Source organism: Lonchura striata, chromosome 15, assembly GCF_050655825.1.
Source record: "Lonchura striata isolate lonStrDom1 chromosome 15, ASM5065582v1, whole genome shotgun sequence".
Lineage (NCBI taxonomy): Eukaryota > Metazoa > Chordata > Aves > Passeriformes > Estrildidae > Lonchura > Lonchura striata.
In genome coordinates, this window is record NC_140717.1 from 11,028,843 (window position 1) to 11,052,996 (window position 24,154).

Sequence of the window (24,154 nt, forward strand, 5' to 3'; positions counted from 1 at the left end):
TATCAGATCTTGTTTTCCTGAATTCATTGCATTTTTAGCTGAGTTTTGAAAAGCAGCTGGTAGAAGCATCAGTTTCCAGGTGTGGCAGGACTGAGGTGGTTATGGGAGAAGAAGGCACCTTGGTGGGAAGTGCTGGTGTCACTGTGGCAGAGATTTGAGCAGGATGGATCCCTCCTCAGCAGCAAGCCCTGACATGTGCTCTGATGTCCAATGTTGTCACTCTTGTCCCTGCTAATGTCACTCAGCAGGTTCCCACCTGCTGCTGCCACTGCCCACGATGTCCCTGCCACATGTGGAGTCACCACATCCCTGTTTGCTTGTGCTAAAAACACTGGGAGGCTTCCAGAGTGTTGGAATCTGTGCTATTGATGATTCTGAGATTGTAGAAAGTCTCTTTCTGCCCTGCTGCCAAAGCAGAAGCCATAATTGGTCTGTGCTGGTTTCCAGGTTGTTTATTCTGTTTATCTCTCACATGTTCTGCTGCCCTGCCCAGCTCTGTCCTGCAGGGCAGCGTGTGGGGCTCTGCCCTCAGTGGGATGTTACAAACATTAAATACCAGAAACTCCCTGGGCTGCATTTACAAGAACGTGCCAATATCTGTCACCTACGTTGGACAGTGTGTCCCCAGCCTGAACCAACAGAAAAATGCCAACACCACAGTGAGACATGGAGGGCATGAAGAAGGAGAAAAAGGACAAGACACACCCAATTTCCTCCATCTTGTCCCCTTTGGATCCCTCATCTAGAATCCTAAAATTTTACTTTTGCACCCATGCCACACTTAATTATTACTGATATCAAACACTCAGCCTGTGAGATTGAAAACTCTTTTCCATGGACAGAGATCACAGACAGTGTCTCTGGGGGCTCTGTTCAGGGGGGTTCCTGACCCCTGCCAGGGTCCCAGACCTGCCAGGGCAGCCAGAGGGAAGTCCTGGATTCCCACACCAGACACCAAAGAACAGAGCAGTGTCATGCACCTACTTCATCTTCAGTACCCTCAGATCCTCATTTTAAAATTTCATAGCTGAAAAATGATGCTGCAGACTTTTCAGGAAATGCAGTGTGTGGTTCTTAGAAGAGCTTTTATCATTTTAAAGCCACAATGCTTCTCTTGTTTTTTTCTCCTCTTTCACTTTCCCAAAGCAGATGCTTTATGTTTATAGGTTCAGTTTCTGTATTTCAGCTGATGAAAATGAATTTTGTTTCTGTCTGAGTGCAAGAGTTGCCTGACAGTGTGCCAGTGCCACGAATCACCTCACTAATGGCACAGCCGAGCACTTCCAGTGCTTCTGTGCTTGCAGGTACATTTTCCACACCAACAGATGGGCCAGACTAATACAACTTGGAGCGAACTCTGAGTGCTCCAACCTACCCTGGGTGCTAAGGTTACCCAGGGGACCACCAGGCAGTTGGGGTGTAAATGCTTTGTTCTTTCCAGGATTGCAAAAAGGGATGGAGAGCTGGAGACTAAATAATTTCTCATTCAAGCTTCACTGAATTTCCTCTTCTGGACCTACTTGAGAGGCAAATTTTGCTCTCCCAGTACCTGATGCCACTTTTAATTTTGCTCAGGGAAACACTGAAGAAAGTAGTCACCTTTGTACAGACAGGGCCTATTCTGTGCCTAAAAATGGCTGAAAATGAAGAAAGCTGTATACACTGAAATGTTCACTGTGTATAAATGGTTCAAATTGCTGCCCTTAAAGATCAAAGACTTTAAGAAGAACAATTTACTTCATACTTGTTGTAGATATCGTTCACTGCAGACATAAAATACTGGTTTGTCCTAATATGTGTCTTGATCAAATTGCTGGGAGTAGCAGCCATTTCACAGATGACACTTCAGTTAGGGGACAATTATAGTTAATGGCATTCCACTGGTGATGATCCACCCAACAGGAGTGAGGTGCTGCACAGTGTGCTGAAGTAGGGAGCAGCACAAAGGGGGCCACTCTGCTCAGCCAGCATCTTCTTGCTGCTGCTAAATTGGGAATAACTGCAGGTGGCTAAAAAGAGATGCATTTGTTGACTTTGAGGAGCCCCATATCTGCCATGTGCAAACCAATAATCAGGGATAGCTGGAGGACCCTCACTCTAAGTCAACACAGAAAGTCCTGCCTAAATATACGTGAGCAAATCGTCAGCATTTTAAAGCTCTGATGTCAATGTCTTAAAAACAAAAAAAAAAAACCACACCAGGGTCTTTTCATTGCTTCGTATTTTTTCAGCTTCTGATTCTCCTGTGTCTTCAACAGAAGACAATTTCATTATCTGCCCTTTACATGGAGAACACTGAAAAGTAGGGTGTCTTATTCAAAACGTCTGCTTTTGACAGAGCCAAGGATTCCAGGCAGCTCCTCTTCTCAGGCTTACAAAAATGCCCTACCCACAAGGTTATGCTGCCTTCTTACACAGGTATATTGTGCATAGTTAATACCCATGAAATCAGTACCTGAATTTTCCACTGTCTCTTTATCATGCTGAGACATGTTTTTTTTCAGCTTCTTGCTTTAGAAAACACACTTTATTTTGGCTTCTTTCATAGTTCCCATTAGAAGTAGTCATGGTTTGATATTAATGTTTGCAGTGCTTTTGACACAGTCTAAAGCATGAATATCTGAAACCAGCTTTGCTTTGTACATTTTGTCAGCAGTTTAATGTCATTTCTCTTGCTGAGCAAGTGAATTTGTTCAGAATACAAAACTACTGTAATTTAGGAAAAGAAAACCTGCCTCCTGTGCAGCAACTTGCAGATGTGAAATATCAGAGAAGTGAAACAAGGCAGGATTTCAAAGGGGGGGTGGTTTCCATTTATTGATTAGTACATTTTTTGCTAATTTAGCCTGCTTTTGGTAAGCTCAACACTTTAAACAAAATTGTTCAAAACATATAACATCTATCAAATATTTCTAGATTGTTGTTACTTTGGTTGTTGACTTGTTTGGGTTTTTTTCCTGGTCAGACTCAGAATGTCCTTCAGTGATTAAATGCCATATCTGAATAACAAATTAACCATGTTATCTACATAGAGAACTCAGAATTCATCAAAACAAATGATGAGGACTGTTACTTGTCATCTGAAATTGTGTAATCACAGCTCTGCTGCATTGTGTTTTGATTAAGTGGAAGATGATTACACAGATCCATCTCGCAGAGATGCAAGAGCACCCAGGGCAGATTTAATTCCATTCCTGTGTAATAGAGGTTTTTGAGCACAGTTTTAACTTCCCACTCAGCCCAGGGAAAATGCTTAAAACTCTGCATGTGTTTAAGTCTGTGCACCCATCTGTTTCTTCATTTTTCTTTTCCAAGTGAAGAAATGGATGGTGGAGCAGAATATGGACGGGAAGGAATGTGCAAATTTTGTTACCATAGTATAAAGCACAGACTTCAGATATTTAGCCAAGGTTGAGTATCTCAGGGCCACAAATTGGTTTCTTCAAGTTGTAGTATTCTGAGCTGGAGTGAAGAACCAGGGCTGGCATTTTCCAGTTTGGTTTAGATAACAGTGACTGCTGCTCTGAATTAGCCTTTGAAGCAGTCAGAGGTTAGAACTGGAGCAGTTTTCTGTCCAGAATGAGGTCACTCAGAGGTCTCTATATCTCTACAGTCATGATGGCATTGAGGACTTTTTCTTCAAACCCTGGAAGTGTCAGCTGAGAAAATGAAAAATGAAGTTCAAAGTCTATTATCTGTACTATTTTCCTGAAAGCACATGATCACCCTCTACAATGCTTCTCCATAAGATAAAAAATAATGCAGAAATTTCATTTTAAAGTTCATTTTATTTAAGGTAAGTTTAGAAACATGCTCAGCTCACTAGGTAGCTGAGCACAGCAGCTGAACTACTCCCAGAGGTCCATAAAGCAAATTGCAGAAATATGCCACTAGTTTTGTTATCAGTTGGCTTTTCTTTTTTTAATATGCTGAAATCATGGAGCATTCCCCATGTTGTGTCCAGTTGTGGTAAGGAATCAGGTGGCAGGAGGGGATTACAAAAGCTGTTCTTCTGGCCAGCTGCTGCCTTTAGGCTGGTATAGATTCAGAGTAACTTCCCCGCAGTCAATGAGTCAATGCAAATTGCCAGCAGCCAAACTGAAGTTTAGTCTTAGTGCCAGAGGAAAAAAGAGAAGGAAACAGAGGATACAGACTGCATGCCAATGATGTATTGTGGGGCACACCCCCTAGAGAGCATCCAAAAGAGAGCACTGAGGCAGCTTTAAATGTAGAGCAGTGTTGATGATGGGCATTTTCTCAGGCAAGGAAGCTTTTTACCCTCTGTGGCTTTTGATGTTCTCTGGGAAATATCCCTTATGATTTTGTGAAAAGAGACAAATTGTTTCAGTGCACCAGACTAGGTACATAATGGAAAATTTTACTTGCACAAAAGGCTCATATAATTCACTTATGGCTGGGGTATTTGTAAGATATTGGGCTTTCAGATGTGAGAAATAACCCTCATAAGTCATTGCTGCTACTGTGACCCATCCTCTTTTCCTTTACACACTGTTTTTCTTCCTTACCCTTCTTTCTAGCTGCAGCATAGTACAATTATTTGATTAGATCTGTTACATGCTGCTCTATGGAGCAAAATGATGAGACTGTTCTCCCAAGTGAAGTTCTGTTTTCAAGAATGCCAATTCCATCTTGAGGTTACGTGTGCTATTCTCTGTTTAAATGAAACCCAAAAACCATCTCTTCCCAGAATTTTGGTAGTCAATGTGTGAGTGCTCCAGAAAGTTCTTGCAAGACTAACTCTCATTTTTCACATATGTGGTGGTTTTCAGGCACTTACAGCCTTTAGCTGAACTAGGAAGGTGAGAGACTGTTTCTGTGCCTTTTCCAGCCTCGCTGTTCTGGGGAGCCAAGTCTGTGCCTTTGGGAAGTTCCCTAAAGTAAAACCTGTCAGGGGCACAGTGGCAGGAGCTCTCCTTGCCCCCTCACTGGACTTTATTGCATTTTGACTCCCCCTCCATACCTGCAGTGGAACACTTTGGGGAGTTATGCCTGTTGTAATTAGAATTAGTAATTCTTCGCTGCTGAACTTGTTGGTAGAGCTTTGCCAAATCTGTTTGGGCAATCAGATTGTACCAGTTGGTTTGTGGGGTCTCTGATGTCCTGAGTGGTAGCACACACCTGAGGCTGCTGCCCAAAGACATGGAGCTTTTCTCCCTCAAGATCTTTGGCTTGATTTCATTAGTAAGAGCCACTACTTAGAAATGTGCCACTTTCTTCATAAAGTTTATTAGGTATTAAATTGTTTTATTGGGTATAAAATTGGTTTAGTACATTACATCCCAGGCTACTGTAGCTATAAAGATTTCAGTGGCAATTCATGAGATTCATGGAAAATTAGAGACAGCAAGATATCCTAGGTAAATCAAAAAAAGAAAAAGGAAAACCCACCCACACTGTATGTACTGCCTGAGGAGATGACTGCTAATGAGATAAGTGTGATGTACAGATCTGTTATAAAAAATTACATAAGTTGGAAAGATAGCAGGTTCTTCAGTAGATCTTCTCGGGGGTTTTTTCAGGAGCACATTCACTTGTTCAATTTGGAGTTAAAAGGAGCTTTTAAACTCCAGAGGAGCACTGCAGTGAGAAGGAGAGACAGCCTAAGCAGGTTGAGGTATTGGCTGTGAATTGTTAACAAGCCAAAAACCTACAAGGCACTTAACCAGGCATTTAATTTTAACTGTGTGAGTGGTCCTGCTCTAGTCAATGGAATAACACAGGGCTGTGCAGTTAGGCAAGCAGTCAAGTGCTTGGCTGGATCTGGAACTACAGGCAATTGCAAATTGCTTTCCTGTCCTCAGTAAGGCCATGCTGCAGCTGCAGCCAAGCATCATTTCCTAATGATCTCCAAGGATATTAAAAGTTTCTCTTTGCATGTTTTCCTTATGTAGGCAGGCAAAGGCAAAGGACAATATAATGGTTAAAAATAGAAAGCAGTTTGGAAGTAAGGTCCAGGTAGAGATAATCACACAGGGATGCAGGGAAAGTCCTGACATCTGCCTTGGGATTGCCCTGCAGAGACACCCCAGAGTCCCTGGGAGTCCTGTGCAGTCATCCTGACAGGCTGGGAGGTGCCTTTGCTCTGCTGCTGCAGAGGGTGGGTTCGGGAGCACCTCACTACTCTGCTGCTAGCTTTTACTTAATTCCCAGGAACTCTACTGATACTTTTTTTTTTACTTCAGTTTCAACCTACCATCATACAACATCTGTCCCAAGGGCCAGCTTCAAAATAAAGCTTCCACTTTCTACTGGAGAAAGACATTTACAGAACATTTGCTTCTGAGGTATTGTCACACAGCTGTGGGAATCCAGGGCTTCCCTCTGGCTGCCCTGGCAGGCCTGGGACCCTGGCAGGGGTCAGGAACCCCCCTGGACAGAGCCCCCAGAGACACTGGCTGTGATCTCTGTCCATGGGAAAGAGTTTTCAATCTCACAGGATGAATTATCAGCTCTGAGTGTTTGATATAAGTAATAATTAAGTGTGGCATGGGTGCAAAAGTAAAATTTTAGGATTCTAGATGAGGGATCCAAAGGGGACAAGATGGAGGAAATTGGGTGTGCCTTGTCCTTTTTCTCCTTCTTCATGCCCTCCATGTCTCACTGTGGTGTTGGCATTTTTCTGTTGGTTCAGGCTGGGGACACACTGTCCAACGTAGGTGACAGATATTGGCACGTTATTGTAAATGCAGCCCAGGGAGTTTCTGGTATTTAATGTTTGTAACATCCCACTGAGGGCAGAGCCCCACACGCTGCCCTGCAGGACAGAGCTGGGCAGGGCAGCAGAACATGTGAGAGATAAACAGAATAAACAACCTGGAAACCAGCACAGACCAATTATGGCTTCTGCTTTGGCAGAGGGCTGACAGACAGAGACTTTCTACAATCTGGGAATCATCAGTACCTCAGATTCCAACACACAGCGTGCTCAGACCTGGCCTTGGTTAGTCTGTTTGGTAATAGCTGTTATTGCTGCCTACTCTTGAGTTTATTCATGTAAAACCACACCTGTACCACTCACAGGTGCAGTAAGTGTGCTCTGCTTGATAACTTTTGGTTTGCTGCACATCCTTAGCCATGACAAGCAGAGGAAGAGGTTCTTCTTTTGTATCTTGGATTACCAAAAGTTGATGCACTGTGCATTCATTATTTTTCAGCTTGTGAAGGAGTTGTTAATCTCCACCTGTATCTCTTGCCCTGTAACTACAGCAATTGTAGTGTGAGAAACTTGGGGAAAGAAGAAAACTCCAATTCTACATCAAAGGATCATTAGGCTGAATTTAGGCCAGTCTAGGAAGCTTGCCTGATTAATTTTTATTACAGAAAAGTTTTGTATAATTTATAAACATTGAAGAAGTAAAGTTTGCCAGTTGATGGACTTCCTTTTGAGCTGTGGTATTTTCTTCCTCCCTAATACTCTGTGAATTTGATGTACAAGGTTAAATTCCCCAACTTCCATCAGGCTTCTTTAATTAGGGCCAAGATCCTGACCCAGCGGCTTGCACAGAGCACTCCATCATTTCTGTTTGAGGTTTTTGGTAGGTTTTAGAGGATGCCTACTCTGTCTGCAAAAACTTTCAAAGTGGTAGAGAATTCGCCACAGTGGGTCAGCAAGCTGTTAAATGTTTAATTATCTTTGATGTTTAAAAAGCTCCAATTTATTCTGAAGTCAGAATTTCTCTAGCATGATCTACAAATTATTAGATTTCATTATGTCGTCTTCTGCTATGCTAAAGAGCAACAACCAAGAATTTCTTCCCATGCATCTGCTTATTAAACTGTCTCTTGGCCTTTTCTCAGAAAATAGATTGGGCTTTTTACATCTCACTCACATTTTTGAGTGTTTTTGAGGTTAAAAAAACACACTTCTGCTATTCAGGAGGAACACCAGTGAAATACACTTAATTTGTCAGAGGAAGACAAGGACTTTTTCCTGGTCTGTTTGCACAAGTTTGAACACTTTGACAAGTGCAGACATGGGACAGGCTTCCCTGCAGAGTTTTCTGGTGCTGCCCCTTTGGATGCTCCATGAGCAGCTCTGGGGACCCTGGAAACTCATGGAAAGGCTGAGAATTCACTGGGGCCCCAGCCTGGCTCATCTGGGGCTGCCAGTGCTTCTCAGCTCCTGTCAGAGCACCAGGGGGATTTCTCTTCTAAACAAGAAAGGTGAGAAAGACTGGGCTGAACAATAATTTTGAAATACTGAGCAGAACTGATGTTTTCTAGCCAGAATTCCTGCAGAGATCTGCTAATGAGTAACAGCTCTCTGCCTGTTCCAGAGACTCACCACAGCTGGCTGTGTTAGGATAATTTTTTGGCTGAAGATTTTCAAAAGTTGGGAAACCTGAATTCATTTTTTCATGATTTGCTGTAGGTTCAGGTTTGACTTTGAATAAGACATTCTATTTTTGTATATTCTTTTTTTTTTCCTATGGCAGATCGGAGGAAATATTTCTTTCTGTCTATGACCATCTTTCAGAGGATGAAATGCTCCTGGTATTTTAAAATGCATCTGGATGTAATTGAGGCTTCCATAACTGCTGCCACATTAACAGCCACAGTACTCCTCTTTTAAAAAACTGAAATTTACCCTTTAACAGGTCAATGACAACATAAATTATAGTTGGCATTTTGTTAGTTGGCATTTTGTTTCCAGCAAAGCTACCAGAAATATTGTCTCCATCTTCATTCTGAAACAGAGATTACCATTGTTTAAACCTCAGCTGCTTTTTAGCCTTCCCAAAAATGTCAAAATGATGCAATATCTAATTATTTGTTTAAACTAGACTGTGTCATCTTGAATTATAATTTACCCAACTTCTGGAGCATTTGCACAGCCAGCTCAAGCAGCAGGGATGGGGGAATGTGGAAGGCAGAGGGAATGAACCAGGACTGGCACAAACACCTCTGGGATCAGGTCTTTACTTGGCTCAGCCAAAATAAACCAACCAACCTCCAGTTTAGTCTGACTAGTGGGACACAGGACACAAAGAAAGGACACAAAGCCCTTTCTGTTGCTGTGCTATAGTGTGCTTAAATTATTCATTTAAACACAGCATCCCTGATGTAAAAGTGGAATTGCTCAGTGTAGTTCAAGGTAGAGCAGAAGCTGTTACCTGTGCTGGCTGGCAGCAGGGGAGATGGGGAAAGGAAATAATTGTTGCCATCACCTGACAGAGCAGTTGATAAGGCTGGAATCCCTCTGAAAACACAAGTGGTAGAAGCAGCAGAGCATGTAAACATTGACACAGGGCAACAAGGCAGGATTTTGATAGAGTGGACGCTGTAGTTAGAGCTAGAGAAGAAATCCCCAGGGGCCCTGGCTGTGGTTATTGCTTTTGTCTTATTTTATCTCTGTAGAGGTATTAGCTGCTTGTGACAGCCTGACTCTGAGAAGATGGAAAGAGATTATTTAGAGACAAGAGGACAGACAAGTGGCTTGTACTCTGTGTTGCTCACAGCAAACGTGCTCCAGGGCAAAATTAAATGATCTGCAAGTCCACAAAAGTACCTTCATAAAAATGATGTAAAGCTGTATTTTTTTTTTCAGATTTTCTTATAGATGATAGGCAACACAATGCATCCCCTGTAATTGTTCTATTGGTTTGGTTATTTTTTATCATCCATCCCATTTTACCAGAAAACCTTTTTTTCTTTTTTTGACAGAATTGTATTTAGGTTGAATAAGAAAGACTCGTGATAATTTCTTTGGCAGCTTAGAATGTTTACAACAAAGGCTCAACAAATAAATAGTTGGATGAAACCTGGAGCTCAGTAAATGAAGAGGACTTGTGACCCAGCAGGGATAAAACACATCAGCCATGTGATGAAAGAATTGCTTAACCCTGTGGCACACTCTCTTTCAGTTCTTGGAAATTCAGACTTTAATGAGGCAAAGTAGCATTTAATGGTTACTGCCATTCTACAGAAACAAAAAATTACTGGAGCAACAGAGGAGTGGATTTTTAGTTATTTATTTTAGCCAAGCTGAAGTGTATATTCTGATGTAAAAGTACAGGCACTGACTGAGAACATAAAATGCTGTGGGTCACCATGTAAGCTTTGTATTTATTCTAATGCAGGATTTTTCTGGTCACATCTGATGTGCTTTTAGGGTAAGTTTTGTGCTGATACAAGTGAAGAATGGTGATGAATGACTTAATTAGGGAAGCTGTGAAAAGGTAAAAGGTAAATGTTAATGCCTTTTTTGTAATCAACTAATGATATTTTTGTCTATAATGGGACATTAATTTGCCAAATAATTTATCTGAGAAAGAATATAGATTTGGCAAGGAAGTGTATCTAAATGCATGTGTTGAGAAAGGAGAAACCATTATAATACATCCTCAAAAAGGTTACTTGCAGAAGTTGTTGAAACAAAATATTTTGCCGGATCTGAAATGAACTTTCATTCCATACTTTGAGTTGTCAAACACCTTGAAATGTCAAGCACCATTTTGGTTCAGTTGGAAACCATATCTGGTATCTCTATATATTTAACTTCTAGAAATTTCTGGCAAACAAAGAACATCCCTTATTTGCTCAGCACTTTTATAATATGGGACACTATCTTCCCAATAAGCTGAAGCTAATATTTGCAGAGTTCAATTGTGAGGACACTTCTGACTCTTGGGAAAAATACTGCCAGATGTGTGTGTGTACTTTCACATCCTTATGCTCGATGGAATGTGGCCTCGGTGACTTAAAGAATAAAAACATGCCTAGCAGAGTCTTTTACATGTCACCATTCATAAACTTCTGTTGGTTTCATTGTACAATACAACATACAACCAAAAAGAAAATCCACCAAACAAAACAATTTGTCAGCTAAAGCAAACCCTAATCTAAATCTTTGTAAATGGGAATAACTGGTCTTGAAGAAATGAAGTTTAAATAACAAGTAAAAGGCTCTGTCTGGTGATACACCTCACTTCAAATTTCCCTGGAGAGGTTACAGATCTGAAAATGTGACAGCCTACTTTGCAGTCCTGGAATTTGGAGACTCTTTAGGGAGCTGTCCATCAAAATCACAAGCAGCCTTTTTCCTTAGTGTTTTACCCAAATTGCATCCCCTTACCAGCTCTTTAGGTGATGTACGAAACAGCTTCGTTTGTCACTCATTTCACAGCCTGTGATTAATGTTAATATCTGCCCATTGATAGCAGCAATAAAGCATTTAAGCAGAGTGAATCACTAGGAGATAATGGCACTTTCTTCTCTAAAAGTTCCTTTTCTGTGCCATTTTGCATTTTCTCTGAGGTATCCAAAAGCCATTGCAGACATCTGCTGTCTGATAGGAAAGTAAAGTCAAAGCATATTGTAACAGACTCACCAGAGGGGGATTTTTGCATTTTCTCATGTTCTTTTTGCAGCTCAGGTACCTGCCAAGGCTGGTGGGGCCTGGGTAGAGTGCAGTGTAGGCAGAGGCATTTTCCAGGTTTCAGACATGTTTCAAATATCCTATTCCAGTCATTTATGGGTATTGCCCCTCCTCTGGCACTTTCCCATAGCCCTGGCAGGAGAATATTAATCATGGGTTTGCCATCCCAGGTAAATAAGCATTCCCAGTGAAAGCCATGCTCACACACATCTGCATCTAATGTTTATTAAGGATTTGGCACTTCCTGTGTAAAACAGGACATCAGCTGAATTTAGTAATCATGTGTTGCTTTAGAGCAGGTGCTCTAGCTGAACCTGTCCATTATAAGCATGTGATGATTTGTGAGTTTTTTAAGTATAAATTGCATGTTTAATCTGCTGATCTAATTTAGGATGGGAGTGTGGAAAGGGCTGCCTGGAATTACTGTAATGATTTGTTAGTATTCCTACTGGCAAACTGATCTTTTTCTTATTGCTCATCTTAGATATTTTACTAATTTTCCTCACAGAGATCAGTGTAAATTCTAGCTCCAGTTTGAGTTCTGCTGCTCAGGGCAGAGGGGAGAATGCTTTAATGTGGTGTCACTAGCCTGGCTGGGCTCTGTGCATGGGAGGGATGAGTTCACACAGTTCCTTACAGCAGGATTATCTGTGCTGTACACCTAAAGCACTAAGACTTAGCAAGATTTATAGAACTATTAAGGATGAGCTATCAGGTAGATCTCCTGGATGATTATATTCATCATTGTGTTCGTACAACCGCTCCTTCAGGAAGGTCACAGAGGGGGAACAGGGTGGAATTAATGCTTTGAAGAACAGGAGTGCCCCCCTCACTCTCAGTGCATCTGCAGGTGAGTTTAAAGAGCATTGACAAGAGATGGAAACTGCCACAGCTCCCTGAGTGCCACACATCCAGCTTGAGGACAGTGGGTTTCCTCACTTCTGCCATTTTCCCCATTTTTGCCTCACTTTCTTTCCTTTTTTTGTGTCAGCACTGTCCTGGAGATCATTATGGAGCAGGGCTGTGGAGAACTCCCAGCTCTCATTTTGTGTGTCTTCCTTAGGGGTCTTGGTGAGTGAACATCTCTGCTGGTGCACGCTTTGGGTGCCAAAGCTTGAATAAATCAAACCTTTGTGCTTCAGCCACCAAGCAGCCAAGTGACAAATGTGCCTCATCTGTGATGGCTTCATAATGTGGCCTCTGAGCTCTGTTTGATCATCCATGTCACTGCTTTGTGCCCCTAACACCAACTTCTTGGGACTTCTTGTAACCATGTTCACAGCTGAATTTAAGCTGAGACATCAGATGTTTTCATGGACTAAAATATTAGTAATTAATCTGAATTTGTAGTCTTCCTGCCTTGAAAGAAGCTTTTACTTTAATAGCCTTTTTTTTCTTTTTTTTTCTTTTTTTTGAAAATGTTATTTTAAGTAGATCAGCATGCTGAAATTTGCATCGTAAAAGATTGTTTTGGAACAAAGCAGGATCTAATGAGCATATAGTAAATCCCTTGGCTCTGCAGCAAAGCCACAATAAGCATAATAGCTCTCACTGAATGAATCCCTTGCAGCCTAAAAGCTTTTTTCTTTAAAATGAAATAGCAACCCTGCAGGATTTAGTATAGACAATATGCAAAGATCATTTAAGGGTCTGCTGTGGAAAGAGAAAACAAATGAGGATGACTCCACTTAGGGTCCTTTGAAAAGACCCTTTGTGATCACTTCATTAGTCAGTCTGTTTCAATATTTTCTCATTCAAGAATGACTTTATTCTAATTGAAGCATCAATAAATTCCACTCTTTATTCTTCCTCCCTGTGGTCTCAGCTAAAATGTCAGGAAGCATTTTATCATTTTTCAGCCTTCTTCCTGAAGGCTGAGCACACAGTAAGTACTATTTCATTAGCAAAAGGCTGAAAGTGTGAACTACTGGTACTGCACAAGAAAGTTGGGAACTCACTTTGGTGGAAAAAAGAAAAAGTTTAACGAGTTTCAATTTTTTATTTTCCCTCTGGCTTAGCTTAGGTGACAATTGAAGGGAGATGCTGTTGCAGGGTGAATTTTGTGCTCTTCAAGAAATTTCTGTGGTCATGGGAACACCTCTATATCAAGCAAGGCATCCCTACTCTGACCTAAGGTATTCTTGCTGATCTTCCCCTGGCATCTGCCAGAGATTAAAGGTGGTTTGGAGATTGCTGCCACGCTCAGCTGATCTGATCTTGGGCATTTTCTGTGGACTGGACTGTGGCAGTGAGTGTCCTGTTCTTGTGTTCCGGCTGCTGAGCTGACCAGTCAGCATTGCCTGGTGCTTTGTGCAGGTTAATAAAGCACTCTCTGGCAAAAAGGGGTATTTTCCTGAGAACTTAAATGTTGCAGGAGCTCAGCTGCAGATTTTCTCATGTAAGCTTAGTGTATATAAGTCTTTATCCCTTGCTGGGGTTTGAACTTAGAGGGAGATTTTCTCCATGGTCTTTTGGGATAAGTGAGGAGAAACAACCTAAAGCAATCACATGAAGGAGATGTGAAGAACAACAGACTGGTCTTTAATGCTGTTTCATATATCCCACATAGATTGTATTTTTCCAAGGTAAATTTGTTAAATTTTAACTGTTATAGTACAAACAGAATCTGTGCTGGCATATTTACAGAAATAACTGACAGCGATCCTATTGATTTGGGAAAAAGTTGAGTACATTTGTAAGAAAGCAGAAAATGATTCTCATCAAATGCATTCTGAAAGAATACATTATGAGAAGCATCTGCCTGGGACAATTAGCAAACTACATTAGAGATACCAAATTTCATTTACTTTATAGCGGAAAAATGATTTGTGCTTGCAAAACACAACATATATGGGTGGTACTAGACCAGAAGAGATCTAAATCTAAATCAGCCTAATCTAAAAGATTAGACTTGAGGAGAATTCAGAGAAAATAGAGTTATTATCTCTAGTCTATGAAGTTTGAGGGTTTGCCTCAAAGCAGTCTCTTTCCTACGCCTGTCATTTACATGATAGGAGCTGTTAACATCTCCTGGAGCATTTTGAGGTGCCAGCATTCATTAATTTGCTAAGAAAAACAAGCCTTTGAAAATGAAAACCTTTCTCTTTGACTGTCCTTTCTCCCTTCTCCCATTCCTCAGTGCTTGCTTGCCTGTGAGACCCTGAGCAGTGATGTCAGGGAGACTGGAGCAGGGGGAGTTTGTCCAGCATCACTGCACTGACTGAGCTTCTCTAGCAGGAAACAAGAATTCCTGAACCCACCACCACCTTTTGGAGCTTAAGATATTTTATTCTTTGCCATCTGAAGTCCATGTGCAAAGCCCAGTGTGGCATGGGACATCTTACCTGTGCAGGGTCAGGCTGCCCTTCTCACCTTGAAGGGGTTTGTAATTTCCATCCCTCACCAGCAAGGCATTTCAGAGAGTCTGGAATTTTCCTTGCAGAAGAGAGATTTGCTTTTTCCCCAGACATGCTCTTTTCAGAAGTGCAGTACCCTTTGCAAAAGTTGTGCAAAATATGGGATGGGATTAGTGGTTTATGGAGATGGGATTAGTGGTTAAAGCATATGGGGCATCTTTAATATCATTTTAAATCCTACCTCGTCCTTTGCATAGCAGCCAGTCTATTAATTTATCAACCCTAGTTCTTTACACACAAAGTTTATCTTTACAGCAAGATAACAGTTGCTGACTGTGAGTTTCTCTAGAACATGTTTCAATTTCTTCTTGCTTATCTATTTTCCCTCTCTAGGAGGGTTAACAGAGGAGTTTTATCTTCTTGCTGTTGTCACATCCGAGATCTTAACTGGCTTGAGGTTCTGCATAACCTCTAGGAAACATGTGAAGGACAGCCTCTAAATTTGTTACTGAAGAGCCACCAGACAAATATAAAACATGCATGTGTTGAGAATGTCATTGCAAGAATGTTATTGTTCCACTGCCTTTTTTTTTCTTTCTGAAAGCAAATCATCTGTAAATACCAGAAAACCCCAAGGGATCAAAGCTGAGAGGTCAAACTCCAAAAAATGCTAACAAATTTTAAAGGCTAATCAAGTACCTATAAAAAAATTCTTTTACTTTTCTATAAAGAAAAGGTATCATTTTGAGTCTGCCATGAAATTCACATTAAACAACTCTGCAGGAGGATTTTGTAGCACACCCTTGAACTCTATTATAATAGTTGTGGGAAAAGCAGCAAGCTTCCAAGTATTCCTCAATGGGACTACTGAAATATTGATAAAAATAATAATCATAAAGCAGTAATGCTAGAGCCAGACATATCCTGAAGATTTGTATGGCTACACTTCTCTATCCTTCATATCTCTTCTCTCTTCAAATTAAGTTCTTGCTGTTTGAGCAGGGGAAAAAAAAAAAAAAAAAAAAAAAAAAAAAAAAAAACCATGAGGAGAGCCCCAGGTGAAATTCAACCCTCCAAAAATCATTAATCCAAAATCACTGCTCTGTGTTTCCAGCCTTCCAGGGCAGCAGGAGTAAAGGATGGGTACTGACTCCTAATAACAGAATCAGCTTTCATATTTGAGGTTTTGTCACACTCCCTCTGCATCTGCTATGAGCAGGTTATCTGCAAACTTCTTTGAGCAGCAGCTGAGAGCAAAAAGGAAGGATTGTCACTGAGTCAATGTCAGGATCAGTCAACCAAGGACCCTTTTGGGTCCTGTAATTTGAAAGCGTAGGTCAGAAGTTTATCCTGAAACATCTGACAAAACAAAGATCTGTGGGTCTTGAGATGTGATTTCTTCCTTTGTTCAAGTCTCTTTTTGGCAGCTAAAAGTTTCTCTGATGTAAGCTGGTTTGTCCCAGCATGGAAAGATTTTTGCTCTAGAAGTGCACCATTAACTAGCACTGGCTATTTTGAGAAATGACAGTTGGGACTTTTTGAAACCATAATTATGGCTGCCTTTAAAGATGGTGATAAAAATGCAGTTGATGAACAAAACGAGACCATGTGATTAATTTTTCCATATGATGTGTTTGATTATGACAGCTCCCCAGTCTCTAACAGCTTCCTATGTGAAGTGAAAAACAGAGAGAGAGCACTTTATCTAGCCCAGCTGATTAAATATGACTCTCTAGGCAGCTCTGAGAATATGTGCAGGAGAGAATATCCATAAGACTCCATTAGAAAACAAGAAAATGTCAGGCTGTAAATTACTTTGAAAGATCAGTTTTCAGTGAACTACATAAACTATCAATATCAGACATGCAAGAACACTAAATGTACTATATTCCTATTAATTTTCAATTTCTAATGTGGGCACTAGAAGAGCTGGCACATCTCTTAAGGACTGGAGGATAAGTGCAGAGCTCCCATGCTTCAGAGGGGAAAGGATTTTATTGTCATCTTTCAAATATACTTTGAAGAGTTGCTTCTGATTTAGACCTTGTTGGTTCATGGCTGGCTGGAGAGAGAGACTGAAACAACTGCAGGTTTTTAAGAATTAAGTTACCTTTCTGTTTGACTTCAGCAGAGTAGGAATTCTCCTGTACCTGCAGTACACGTGGGTTTTATTTTACACTGTGCTGTTACAGGGGCTGGAGAGGGCTCAGTGGTGCCTGCTGTTGTGAATTTACTACGTGTCCTCCTGCCCTTCAGGTATTGCAACCTCTGTCAGAAATCAGACTTTTGTCACCTCGAGGAACCACAATCTGATCCCTCTGTCAGATCCAAAAATATTCCTTTTGAACACTCTGTGCTTTGGCAAAATTTCTAGACAACAAATACTGGTTTTAATGTTATCAAAAGATTGTGTTGTTCTATTTTTATAACAAAGGCTTGTGTTTTCAGTTTAAACTGACCTTTCAGATTTATATATATATATATATATATATATATATATATATATATATATAAAATCTTACATTGAAAAAGCTTTTAACACCAAGCAGATATTCTGAAAATCATCAGTTACTCAGTTTCAGAAAAACCTTTGTGGGGAACACAGGTAGATATAACAAAGAGCTTGTGTTTCAGTTAGTTAAAACATTTTAAATTGATGTTATTCTTGAAAACTAGGCCAACAAAATTTCTGAAACATGTGGAAATTCTTTCATCATAGAAAAATCTTTCCAATCCTGCTGTAGGTGTGTGTAGGCAGTCTAGAAGAAATCTGTTTCTGGTAGTCTTTACCTTGTAAATCAAAGAAAGCCTGAGATCCCTGACTTTTTAGAATTCCCACAGTGGAATATCATAAAACAGGGATATCTGAGCTGCTTTTAAAACTCCTCCAACTCTTCTGCTGCTTTCACTCAGAAAAGAAAGTTTGAAATCTGAAGGGCTACTTCTGTGAAGTGCTGCTCAGGCGGAGTTCAGGACTGCTCCACAAAACATCAGAGCCCTGTTCCAGCACCAGGGTTTTGTTTCAGGATGTGCAGAACAACATCCACATCTGAAATGCTGCCTCTGGCAGGGCCATGGCACGAGTGCCAGGTGCCATCCTCTGCTGGGTATAGCAGGAATGAGGCACCCTGCTGCCATGTGTGTGTTTTGAAGCTGGTTCCTTCCATTTTGTTCCAGCTGGAAGATGCAGACTGTGATTATTCCTTTCAGGAAAGGGTCACTGAAATGTCCAAAGTTGTTGGAAGCAGAGAAAGCACAAAGCTGCTACAGCACCCATGCACATTGTGCAGTGACACCTTCAGAGAGATCGCTACCTATAAAAAACGGGCTCAAAGCCTCAGGGTACTGAAAATTTCATTAATTCCTCAATGTTCTGTATTATTAGAAAAGTGGACTAACCCCAGCTCTCTTGGAAAAGTCAGGTTTTAAGAAAGGTGGAGACCAACATATTGTAAATGCCTGGGTCACACTCTATTGGAATTGCTTTGGCATCTCTAAACCTGTGGTGTTGAGAGGAATGTTTGGAACTGGTGTGTCTATGAAGACAGCACAAAAGTGTTGGGCAAGAGTCTTTATTTGGAGGCAAATCCCCCACACACTGGAGTGTCCTTTCCACTATTACACAGTCTGGGATACCTCATCTCTCCAGCTGCTTAAATCAAAGGTCTGTCTGATGGAAAAAGAGTTGTAACAGAGAATCTGAGACTTTTCTTTTTCTCTTTTACTGAGCTCCAGGGTGCTTAAACTGCAAAATTCACAGCGAGGTACAAAGTTCTTAAGGACCACAATCTTTACTTCCAGTCTAGGTTTTCAAAGTTCAAACTGTCTCGCCAGCTGTTCCTTCATACTGATGCCTTTTTTTATTTTTACCTATTGATTTTGTTTGTAGTGAGATCATCTGTACCAAATTAAATAACCCTGTGCAGCCACTTCAGTGTACACAATAATGTGATATTCAATTTACAGAGCAGCAAGTCCATAGAGAGGGAAGAGCCTCTTGGGAGCTGCAGCCACTCTCCTGCCAATGGCAAATATTAAATCCCAGGAATAATCTTTAAAATGCTAAAAATGGCAAATATTAAATCCCAGGATATTTCTGAGCTCTGACATTCTCTCTGCAGGACATGATGCTGTTGGAAGCAGGTCTCACCTGCAGGGCAGGAGAACACATCAGCAATGTTCTCTCTATGTATATTGCCAAGATTTAGGAATTGATAAGTCCAGCACTCTGGCCAGCTCTGCTTCCTACTGAGTGGCGGCCAGGTTTGTTTAGCTCTTTTTACCTTTAATTTTTTAAAATCCTGATAAAGATGGTTTCAATCTTCAGCAGAAGGTACTTGTGGGAAAATGTGTTTCCTTGGAAAATTTATTCTTGTTTGGCAAGAATTAAAGCTCAGCACCTTATTAGCTTTTCTAAATAATGTACCCAACCTACTTTCAGAGAACTTTGCTGATGCACAGTTGAGGCCATGGTAGACAAGACACAGCCTCATGTCAGATTTTCTCTGATGCATAAAAGGTGATGTCCAGCTGGCTGCTGCATAAATAAACATTTTCCTGTAGGACAGCCACACCTCAGGTGTACAGGAATAGCTGATAATTGGTGTCAGTAAATCATTATAGTGCAAGCCACAAACATAATCACTCAGTTTGTAATTTACTCCTGATGGGGGTACTTGTTCTTCTCAATACTTAATATGTCTGTTTATAGAAAAGTTGATTGAGATAATTAGCAGTAAAAATGCTAAGGTAACACGGCTATGGTAACATTTAAATTGCCATCAATTTTGTTTATAGCAGCCTAAAGAGCAGTGCTGAAATTAGAAATTAGCTACAATTAGCAAATAAATTGAGTGTCTCTTGGAATTACTTGATCATGTCTTAAAATGTTGCACAGTGTGATGCTCATGGAGGCAAAGCTGAGTCCCTGGGCTGCTCAGCTGTACCAGTCAAGGAGGACACGCTTTGCTTTGCTGCTGCTCCTGGCCTTCCGTGGAGCCTGGGCTGTTGCCCCACAGTACAGGTTTGATAAGTTCATGCTGTGAAGCCAAAGAAAAAAAAATTTGCTCTAAGGGATTTGTCTCTCCACGTGGGAAAAGAAGGTGGAGTGGGATTTTCAGCAATGTGCAGCCCTGTGGGCAGCAGCTCAGAGGCTGTAACACTTCCACCAGCTCAGCAAATGGACCTTAAGACACACATTTACTGTTGGCAGCTCCATATGAGAGGAGTAACTTGGCTGGAAATGTGTTGTTATCCCAGAAGATGAGCCACAGATATGGAAGGCAGTTTTCTCTGATTGCCTGTAATGTGTCTTTTTGGAGGGCCTCGGGCATCATTTTATGTTCACAGTTAGAAATAGTTTGCTTCCCCAGTAAGGTACTTTAAGGATCCTGCTTGATAAATGCTTTATAGAGGCATGTAATTATTTTCCTGGCATAATTTCATAGTTTGATGTGGAAATAAATGTGTTGTCTGCTACTGTTAGAATGGGTCATTAAGTGCAGTTTTGAGAATGAAAAGAGGAGGAGAATCAACCCGTTTCAGGATCAGCCCGAGTCACCTCTCTCTCACCTGACTCATACAGTAAAATTCTCTCAATCTTTCACCCTTTGTTAGAAGCAGACAGGGAATGGTTTTCTGCCTTTCAAGTCTGTGTCCAGAGAGAAGGTGAGAACATCCCATCCTCCTCCTTCAAGCACAAGTCTCGAGTATTCATCCAAATCTCACATGATGGCTCTCAGCTGCTGGGATCTTGCCCAGTTTTGGATGCACATGTTTGATTCCACTACAGAAACTCTTCTGTTTAGTCTAAGTTTAAGTAATTATTGGGCTGGAAGGGAAGGATACAAGATCTTCACCCTGCACTTTGCCATGTGCTGAAAGGGTGTGAGGATACTGAGTTGTGTCTGTGCTCCACTGAACAGCACCTGATCCTCATGAAGTGAAACAGGAGACCTTGTGTGGCCTGGAAAGAAATCACCACAGCTGAGGAGCTGTGACATTTGTCTGGGAGGTGGAGAAACGGTGGCATGATGATGTTCACCTGGTGATACACAGATATCTGACTCTTTGCCTGTCAGGGGCTCGAGTCATCCAGGGCAGCCGGAGGGATGCTCTGGACTCCGACACTTGCTCCCTGTGCTCTACATCCAGTTCTGTTTCTTTGGGATTGGAAATACCATTTTTATCCAGGGAAACAGCCCCTTCTGGTGTTAAAAATTACATAATTCCAGGAAAAAAACCAAGTAATTTGGGGTAAATTTCAGCATCTTCTAAGAAAGAAAAATTTCCTTGAGTATTTTCTGGCTGTTTCCATCCTTCTTTCCTCCTCTTCAGCAGATGTTGGTTCTTTAAAGAGCAAAATCGGGCTCAGGGGAAAGGGAAGAAGTGACTGAGTGTCAGTGGAAAGCAGTCCAAGGGATTATGGTGTGACCCACAGGCAGACCCTACTGAGAGCTGAGCCTCAGGATCAGGCAGAGTTACCTGGCCTGAGGCTGCTGCTGCCTTTTTTATTGTGCTTCCTTCAAAGCCAGGCGTCTGTGTTCCCTGTGGATTTCATCTGTGGAGAAGTTATCACTGATAAATAACTATTTGTGTTGAATTTACAGATGAGCTAAACTGTTTTCTTTGATGTTGCAGTTTAGTACCTTTTAGTTTTCACGTTTGTGTGAGCACTGGCATTCAAAGGAAATAAATCTGTCGCTCAGATAATGTACTTGCCCTTGGTACCAAAATACTTACATAAGAGTTACAAGGTCATTAGGCATATCAATAGAAAGAAAAATGTGCTATGCATTAAATAGCTGACTTCCAGGCTGGGTTGGGCAAATAGCAGTATACTAAAGTTCACTGCTCATTTCTCCTTCTGATTGTGAAAATCAATTAATTTTTTTTTTTTTTTTTTTTTAGTAGCACTTCCTCTTTGCATTGGAAACCCTCAGCACACGTCAGTCCAGATTTATGAGCAGTGTGTTTTTCGGGGTATTCCATTTATCACATGTAAATTTCAGTGGCCAGTGATTTACTACAGAGCTGTTTGGAAAGCAGCAAGTAAATATTACCTAACAAAGTATTAAAAAAAGAAAAGCTAGAGCAGAGATTTTATTTTCCACTTCCCAAGCACTTTATCTTTGTCCTTGAGAAGGCAGGTTAGGTGGAGAACTGCCCCAGTATAGTTCTGGAATGCATCTTGTATGGAAATGTGTTTTTATTCTCAGTAAAAGGCAACCTTGGAAAGTACTGAATTATTGCTTATATTTTAATATCTTTCATTTTCAGACTCTAGTACTAGGTGCAGACCTGAGGGAGCTGAATCCATAAGCCTCCCTCACCCTGCATCACTCCAGATCTGGCTGATGCAAAGAGACAAGTCCTCACTGTCCCCTGCCGTGGAGTTCAGACAGTAAACAACTGGCAGGGAGAAAATGGCACAGTGTGGGTTCCACGGTGTCTGGGCAGGCTGGGTGACAGTCTGCACTCAGCCCCTTTTAGCCCTCTTCATCAGCTCAGGGGTACAGAGATAAGATGATGAGAGGTCTGGAGCACCTCTTCTGTGGAGACAGTCTGAGAGAGTTGGAGATGTTTAGTCTGGAGAAGAGAAGGCTCTGGGGTGACCTTAGAGCTCTTTCCACTACCCCACTCATGTGTCAAACACAGCCAGATGGCACAGCTGATTTTTGTTGAAATTTCAATAACAAACATTAGATTAAAATAGCACCCATGGCAGAGGTTGATACCTCACAATTTGTCCCTGGCCTGAAAACAGAGATATTATGGTGAAGGATTGTCTCTTTATGGCTTCTAAACTTATGTACCTAATGTAGCCATCTGCATGCCCTGAGACCCACCTGCCACGTGCAGCAAGAGGAGCACTGGGCGCTCCTTTTGAACTGCTCAACAGCCCTCACCTCCCACTAGCAAACACCCTGCACTCAACACCTCCAAAGAGACACTTGTATTGCTTCTGGAGGGGCAAAAGAATCCACGGGGCTGTTTTCTGTGCCTCCCCCAGGTGTGGCAGTGCGGGGGCAGCATGGAGGTGCTGCCCTGCTCCCGCGTGGCGCACATCGAGCGCACCAAGAAGCCCTACAACAACGACATCGACTACTATGCAAAGCGCAACGCCCTGCGCGCCGCCGAGGTCTGGATGGACGACTTCAAGTCCCACGTCTACATGGCCTGGAACATCCCCATGGCAGTAAGTACAGCTCACACTCTGTCCTGAGCAGAGGCAGAAACACGAAGCTGTTCCTAATTAGCTCTTGGAGGTGAAGGGTGTTCCGACAGCTGCACGAAGTGGGCTAAGCTCAGGGAAAGCGCTTTGTTGCACGCTCAGTGTGGAGAGTTCTGCCATCTGCCATCCTCAGTCTAAGTTGAGTTGTGCACTCAGTCCTGACTGTTGTATGCAGTGACACAGATTTATCATTTAACCAGAGCAAAATGTCTCAGGTTTATGTGCTCCCCCAGAAGTCGTTAATTTGGGGCGCCGTTAAACTCTGAGGTGTTCATATGCCACAACGGTGGGGACAACAGAAATGTCCATAAATAAATATCATCATTCATAGTGGGACTCAGTAGACCTTACCAGCATAAAAAACGAAGTATGCAATAAAAAAATCAGACATTAAATAGCTTTATTGTCCACAGGCTGAGAGGTGCAATGTGGGCACGTTCTGCTTCTCACTGTGCATACAAATTGTAGATGCTGTGTGGGGGCCTCTAGGAATCCATGTCATATAAATATTAGATAAACTATAGGTTCCATTTGTCACTTTGTTCTATAAGTATACCACATGCTACATCTGCAGTGAGAATAATTCTTGAAGGAAAGAGTTTTATGTTCTATCCCAGCCAGGTGGAAGCTGGCTGTTGCTGTGTTCCTTGGCTGTGTTTGCATCCAAATTATTCACCTGAAGGGGCACAGGGAGAGCAGCTGAGGGGTAACATACACTGATCTGTAGGTAAGGATGGTTTAGTTAACCCTTACAGCAGGAGTTTGCCCAGAGCTGAAGCAAACAGGAACAGGAATGTTCTTACCAGAACAGGAAAATACACAAACCCAGATGTGTCTGGGAATATTCAGCTATGACCTGGAGTTCATCAAAGTCATGGAGTCTTGTTAAAGGCTTCATTAGATTTAATCTGTCCTAACCATCTACTCGTATTTTGGTACCTAGTTAATACATGAAACCCCATTTTTGTTCTTTCCTCTTACAGTTTTTAGAATACACATACCTGGAGGAGCAGCATTTCCTCCTTGTCCGTTTGATGTCTGAATATGCCAGATATTTTCACAGCTCTAAATTCACTCGCTGCTGTTCAATATTGGACACACTGTGTAAGGTTTCTGAAATGTGTTTTTGGTGACTTCTTTTGGCACAAGAGGTAATTGCAGAGAATT

The 24,154-nt window shown here is 41.6% G+C and overlaps 1 protein-coding gene across 6 annotated transcripts in view; it reads left to right on the forward strand.

Annotated features, from left to right (window-relative positions):
* Positions 1 to 24,154, forward strand: part of GALNT9 (polypeptide N-acetylgalactosaminyltransferase 9) — a 129,946-nt gene that overhangs the window by 92,562 nt on the left and 13,230 nt on the right. For all 6 annotated transcript variants that reach the window (XM_085593130.1, XM_021544476.4, XM_021544475.4 and 3 more), the window contains one exon: positions 22,766 to 22,951. In XM_085593130.1, the coding sequence (XP_085449256.1) occupies positions 22,766 to 22,951 (186 nt within the window). The remainder of the gene's footprint in view (positions 1 to 22,765; positions 22,952 to 24,154) is intronic.